At 42.1% G+C, this 7,350-nt stretch overlaps 1 protein-coding gene across 1 annotated transcript in view; it reads left to right on the top strand.

Moving 5' to 3' along the window:
- The first annotated feature begins 3,434 nt into the window (after positions 1–3,434).
- The window catches only part of pwwp2a (PWWP domain containing 2A), a 19,706-nt gene continuing 15,790 nt past the window's right edge, over positions 3,435–7,350 (top strand). Inside the window, exon 1 of the mRNA XM_046039413.1 lies at positions 3,435–4,388. Within this exon, the coding sequence (XP_045895369.1) occupies positions 3,466–4,388 (923 nt within the window). The 5' untranslated portion in view covers positions 3,435–3,465. The remainder of the gene's footprint in view (positions 4,389–7,350) is intronic.

Raw genomic sequence — 7,350 nt, 5'->3', positions numbered from 1 at the left:
AAAGCACACAGCTCCGGTTTACCAGCGTCACTCTTATGGCTCAAATTCAATTTTCCCAACAATTGTCTAAACAGTGATAAAAATCAAGTCTTTATATAATGGTGCTTTTGTACTGGCTACAAGCCTGGACATTCCCAACCAATTTCCTGGAATTCTCTTTTGTCCAGCCTTTGTCCAAAAATTAGACTTGAATTTTTGTTATACAAACAACTAAAAGTTCATTTCAGGCAAGAGTGCCTAGGCATGAATGTACACACTTTTTGTCTGACCAAAAGTGGAGTGTTACAGAAATCATAAACTGGTTATACTATATTCAAAGCTTACTAAATGTACACTAATATTTTAGCTGGCTTAATTCCAACATAAATCCCAACTTTTCTCAGGATCCTCCCACAATTATATTAATAGCTTACTTCAATCTTTACTGTAAACATTTGCTTTTTAACTCTTAAACCAAAAGGTAAATTTCAAGAATGGTTATTTTTATTCTTTGCTCCACTACATGACTAAATGAATTATCTAATAAGCAGTCTAATTACTAATCTAAGAATTAAGCTTAACTATTCATAATTTAGTTGTCAAACATGTTGCATAAGGCCCCCACAAATACATCACTGATTCACTTTCAGAACACTTGAAACATTTGCAGCATTCAACAAAATGCACATGTATTCACTGAAACTCAGGGGACCACGACTTCCCTTACTAAACTGGCAGTGTTTCAAAAACCCTTTAATACTTGTTGAGGGGAAAAATCCACATGCCAGCTCACATCTTAACTTCCTAAACATTTCGAACATACACTGCTCCAAAAAATAAAAGGGAACACTAAAATAACACATCCTAGATCTGAATGAATGAAATAATCTCATTAAATACTCCTTTCTTTACATAGTTGAATGTGCTGACAACAAAATCACACAAAAATGATCCATTAAAATCAAATTTATCAACCCATGGAGGTCTGGATTTGGAGTCACACTCAAAATCAAAGTGGAAAACCACACTACAGGCCGATCCAACTTTGATGTAATGTCCTTAAAACAAGTCAAAATGAGGCTCAGTAGTGTGTGTGGCCTCCACGTGCCTGTATGACCTCCCTACAACACCTGGGCTCCTGATGAGGTGGCGGATGGTCTCCTGAGGGATCTCCTCCCAGACCTGGACTAAAGCATCCGCCAACTCCTGAACAGTCTGTGGTGCAACGTGGCGTTGGTGGATGGAGCGAGACATGATGTCCCAGATGTGCTCAGTTGGATTCAGGTCTGGGGAACGGGCGGGCCGGTCCATAGCATCAATGCCTTCCTCACACCACACACCATTACTGACCCACCGCCAAACCGGTCATGCTGGAGGATGTTGCAGGCAGCAGAACGTTCTCCACGGCGTCTCCAGACTCTGTCACGTCTGTCACATGTGCTCACTGTGAACCTGCTTTCATCTGTGAAGAGCACAGGGCGCCGGTGGCGAATTTGCCAATCTTGGTGTTCTCTGGCAAATGCCAAACGTCCTGCACGGTGTTGGGCTGTAAGCACAAACCCCACCTGTGGACGTCGGGCCCTCATACCACCCTCATGGAGTCTGTTTCTGACCGTTTGAGCAGACACATGCACATTTGTGGCCTGCTGGAGGTCATTTTGCAGGGCTCTGGCAGTGCTCCTCCTGCTCCTCCTTGCACAAAGGCGGAGGTAGCGGTCCTGCTGCTGGGTTGTCGCCCTCCTACGTCCTCCTCCACGTCTCCTGATGTACTGGCCTGTCTCCTGGTAGCGCCTCCGTGCTCTGGACGCTACGCTGACAGACACAGCAAACCTTCTTGCCACAGCTCGCATTGATGTGCCATCCTGGATGAGCTGCACTGCCTGAGCCACTTGTGTGGGTTGTAGACTCCGTCTCATGCTAGCACTAGAGTGAAAGCACCGCCAAAACATCAGCCAGGAAGCATGAGAAGTGGTCTGTGGTCACCACCTGCAGAACCACTCCTTTATTGGGGGGGTCTTGCTAATTGCCTGTAATTTCCACCTGTTGTCTTTTCCATTTGCACAACAGCATGTGAAATTGATTGACAGTCAGTGTTGCTTCCTAAGTGGACAGTTTGATTTCACAGGAGTGTGACTGACTTGGATTTAAACTGTGTTGTTTAACTGTTGCCTTTATTTTTTGAGCAGTGTATAAATGCCTGGCTAGACCCTACGCAGGAGTATAAATCAAGCTTGAGTCAGCAGGTGTCTCTCAGTGTTTCAGGTGTGTGAATCACCTGGCTAGCAGCAGTGAGCCTGACATGTATCACTGGCTTCACCCAAGGGGGGTAAGCCAGAGTTGGAACAGTGAAGCCGACCCAAGTCTGCACGGAGGGCTCCATGTAGGCCCAAAAACGATGTCAAAACACCAGAGTTATGCTGCACGATAATGCGCAGCAGACACTGGTGCCAACAGGAAGTTGCCCTGTAGTAGTATTTTATTGGTCCAAAACTGGCTTCACTGCTCTCCATTCAAGTCTGCGGGGGGGCTTTGTCCGGTAAGACACTGTGGCTTTAACTCGCCACAAACACCAGCAAAGAAGAGTTTTCTGTTGGTCCACGAGTTCACTTGATGAACTTTGTTGATCTGACGAGGTTCTAGTTTTATTATTTATTCAACAGTTTGACAGCTGCAGGTAAACATGTCTCTTTGTTTTCACAGCTGATACCTGAACCTGAACCAGAACCAGAACCTGAACCTGAACCTGAACCAGAACCTGGACCTGGACCAGGACCTGCAGGTTCCTCAAACTGGGAATCCGGGTACATTCGAGACATTAAACACTGAGGACAATAAAATAATAAACAACAACAAGATCAAACCAAAATCAGAATGTAGAAGCTCCTGATGCTGTTTCTATGTTTCTGAACATGATAATCAATAACTGATATCTGAACATGATCGTATCCGAGGGAAAAGTAATAACATGTCCAGTATGTAACATTAATAATCGATCAGTGATCAGTACGCTGCTCTGATGATCTTTTGATTCTCCATAAAAACACAACTTGATGATGATTTCTGTCTGATTAGATCGAACATATTGATTATTGTAAATCAGGTTTCTGATGATCAGTATGAGTTGGTATATTATTAAAAATAAAGCCCTCAGCAGAATCTTTTCTTTTGCAGCGCAGCAGCCGGTTTTATTGATCAGGTACTGGTTTGAGATCAGCAGGATGTTGTTTAACACACGAACTGATCTGGAGTCAGTTACAGATCCTTTCATCGATCAGCTGCTGATGTTTTTGTTTCGTGTAAAGAAAAACGCCCCCTGGCGGCGGCCTCGCGCCTCACGGACTCTGACTGAGCCGTCCAATCACAGACGACGCTCTGCCTCGTTTCATTTGAGTGACAGGAACTTTGGCCAATGGCAGTGCGCCTGCGCAGTTGGCAGCGCTGTAGGAGGGCGGGACGAGGCGCTGCTCGGCAGTACAGCGGAAGAAAATGGCGGCCGTGGCTGCAGAGCCAGGAGCTGCGGCGGTCCCGACAACAACAATAACCGCGACGACGGACGACGAGGGCCCTCCACAACCGGGCCCGGCCGGTCCGGGACTCCCAGGAGCCCCGCTGGAGACCGACGTGCCCCGGGAGTACGGTCCGGCTGTAGAGCCAGTCCTCCCCCGGGTGGAGGATGGAGGGGACGGGGAGGAGCGCCGCCATGTCAGGCCGGAGCTGGAGCCCGCGGCGGGAAAAGCTCTCCCGGAGACGGCCGTGAACGACGATCTGATCAATAACTTCCCGGGGGACCGGGTCAGCATGGACCGGTTCTCGCCCATGGACCCAGAGGGCGGCGGGAACGTGTACCGCAGCATCCTAGCGGACACGCAGCCCTCCGCCGTCTTCCTGCACTCCTTCCCGGCCCCCCCGCCCGTCACCGAGGCCGGGCTGTCTCTGGCGGAACCGGCGGAACCGACCACAAACGTGACGACGGACCGGGCTGAGACCGCGGGCCGAGACCGAGGCTACACGGCTCTGGTCCAACCGGAGCTGAGGCCCGGCCCTGCGGAGGACGCCATGTTGGACGGTACCTCGGATCGGCTGTCGGTCCCGGACAGCCTGGACCCGGAGTCACAGTACTCAGCGGGGACCGAGGAGCTGCCGGGCCGCGACCTGCGGGACTCCCCCCCGCCCTGCTGGTCCCCTAAGAGGCGGCTGATGACGGACACGGTGAAGCAGGAAGAGGCCTCCCGACCGGAGCCCGGACCCGAACCAGGTCTCGGTGCTCCACCGCTCACCTCCATGCAGGATCTGAGTCCCGGGTCTGAGGTCCGGGTCTCCCTGGACCACGTCATCGATGACGCGCTGGTGGTGTCCTTCCGGCTGGGTGAGAAGGTGTTCTCCGGGGTTCTGATGGACGTCTCCAAGAGGTACGAGGTTCTGCCATAAATCTGGTCCTTCACACCAGAGACAGGGAAGTGATCCCCCGATCGATCAGTTCCCTGATCGATCGACCGATCGACCGATCGATCAGCCGCTCGGTCGATCGATCGATCAGTGGATCCACAGAAGATAAACGCTGTTATGTGGATCATTAAAGTTACTGATGGATGTTTCTGACATGGATAAAACTAAGATTTGAGTCAAAGTACAAAAGTACCTGCTGAAATACTGAAGTATCAAAGAACTGCCTGAAATACTGAACCACGACTCAGAGAGTCAAAGTTCAGCAGGAAACATTTCATCTCAGTCTCTGGAGGAAAACTGCAGTTTTACTGAGTATAAATACCACAGTTACTGTAGTACATACTGCAGTTACTATAGTAAATACTGCAGTTACTATAGTAAATACCGCAGTAACTATAGTAAAAATACAGTTACTGTATTAAATACCGCAGTTACTATAGTAAATACTGCAGTAACTATAGTAAATACTACAGTTACTATAGTAAAAATACAGTTACTGTATTAAATACTGCAGTAACTATACTAAATACTGCAGTTACTATAGTAAATACCACAGTAACTATAGTAAAAATACAGTTACTGTATTAAATACTGCAGTAACTATAGTAAATACTGCAGTTACTATAGTAAATACCACAGTTACTATAGTAAAAATACAGTTACTGTATTAAATACTGCAGTAACTATACTAAATACTGCAGTTACTATAGTAAATACCACAGTAACTATAGTAAAAATACAGTTACTGTATTAAATACTGCAGTAACTATAGTAAATACTGCAGTTACTATAGTAAATACCACAGTTACTATAGTAAAAATACAGTTACTGTATTAAATACTGCAGTAACTATACTAAATACTGCAGTTACTATAGTAAATACCACAGTAACTATAGTAAAAATACAGTTACTGTATTAAATACTGCAGTAACTATAGTAAATACTGCAGTTACTATAGTAAATACCACAGTTACTATAGTAAAAATACAGTTACTGTATTAAATACTGCAGTAACTATACTAAATACTGCAGTTACTATAGTAAATACCACAGTAACTATAGTAAAAATACAGTTACTGTATTAAATACTGCAGTAACTATAGTAAATACTGCAGTTACTATAGTAAATACCACAGTTACTATAGTAAAAATACAGTTACTGTATTAAATACTGCAGTAACTATACTAAATACTGCAGTTACTATAGTAAATACCACAGTAACTATAGTAAAAATACAGTTACTGTATTAAATACTGCAGTAACTATAGTAAATACTGCAGTTACTATAGTAAATACCACAGTTACTATAGTAAAAATACAGTTACTGTATTAAATACTGCAGTAACTATACTAAATACTGCAGTTACTATAGTAAATACCACAGTAACTATAGTAAAAATACAGTTACTGTAGTAAAAACTGCAGTTACTATAGTAAATACTACAGTTACTGTAGTAAATACTACAGTTACTGTAGTAAATACTGCAGTTACTGTAGTAAAAACTGCAGTTACTATAGTAAATACTACAGTTACTGTAGTAAATACTGCAGTTACTGTAGTAAATACTTTTATAGTACATACTGCAGTTACTGTAGTAAATACTACAGTTACTATAGTAAATACTACAGTTACTGTATTAAATACTGCAGTAACTATACTAAATACTACAGTTACTATAGTAAATACTACAGTTACTGTATTAAATACTGCAGTAACTATAGTAAACCTACAGTTACTATAGTAAATACTACAGTTACTATAGTAAAAATACAGTTACTGTATTAAATACTGCAGTAACTATACTAAATACTACAGTTACTATAGTAAATACTACAGTTACTATAGTAAAAATACAGTTACTGTATTAAATACTGCAGTAACTATACTAAATACTACAGTTACTATAGTAAATACTGCAGTTACTATAGTAAATACTACAGTTACTATAGTAAAAATACAGTTACTGTATTAAATACTGCAGTACCTATAGTAAATACTGCAGTTACTATAGTACGTACTGCAGTTACTATAGTAAATACTACAGTTACTGTAGTAAATACTTTTATAGTACATACTGCAGTTACTGTAGTAAAAACTGCAGTTACTGTATTAAATACTTCAGTTACTATAGTACGTACTACAGTTACTGTAGTAAATACTTTTATAGTACATACTGCAGTTACTGTAGTAAAAACTGCAGTTACTGTATTAAATACTTCAGTTACTATAGTACGTACTGCAGTTACTTAGTAAAAACTGCAGTTACTGTAGTAAATACAGCAGTTACTACAGTAAAAACTGCAGTTACTATAGTACGTACTGCAGTTACTATAGTAAATACTGCAGTTACTGTAGTAAAAACTGCAGTTACTATAGTACGTACTGCAGTTATTGTAGTAAAACTGTAGTAAATACTGCAGTTGCTGTAGTACATGCTGCAGTTACTGTAGTAAAAACTGCAGTTACTGTATTAAATACTTCAGTTACTATAGTACGTACTGCAGTTACTGTAGATTACTGCAGTTATTATAGTACGTACTGCAGTTACGTATGCTGCAGTTACTATAGTATGTACTGCAGTTACTATAGTACGTACTGCAGTTACGTATGCTGCAGTTACTTTAGTAAAAACTGCAGTTACTGTATTAAATACTTCAGTTACTATAGTACGTACTGCAGTTACTATAGTAAACCTACAGTTACTGTATTAAATACTGCAGTAACTATAGTAAATACTGCAGTAACTATAGTAAATACTGCAGTAACTATAGTAAATACCGCAGTAACTATAGTAAATACTGCAGTAACTATAGTAAAAATACAGTTACTGTATTAAATACTGCAGTTACTATAGTAAATACTGCAGTAACTATAGTAAACCTATAGTTACTATTGTAAATACTGCAGTTACTGTAGTAAATA

Source organism: Micropterus dolomieu, linkage group LG23, assembly GCF_021292245.1.
Source record: "Micropterus dolomieu isolate WLL.071019.BEF.003 ecotype Adirondacks linkage group LG23, ASM2129224v1, whole genome shotgun sequence".
Lineage (NCBI taxonomy): Eukaryota > Metazoa > Chordata > Actinopteri > Centrarchiformes > Centrarchidae > Micropterus > Micropterus dolomieu.
The sequence above is the reverse complement of the archived record's forward strand: the minus strand, read 5'-3'. Positions and strand labels throughout refer to the sequence as shown.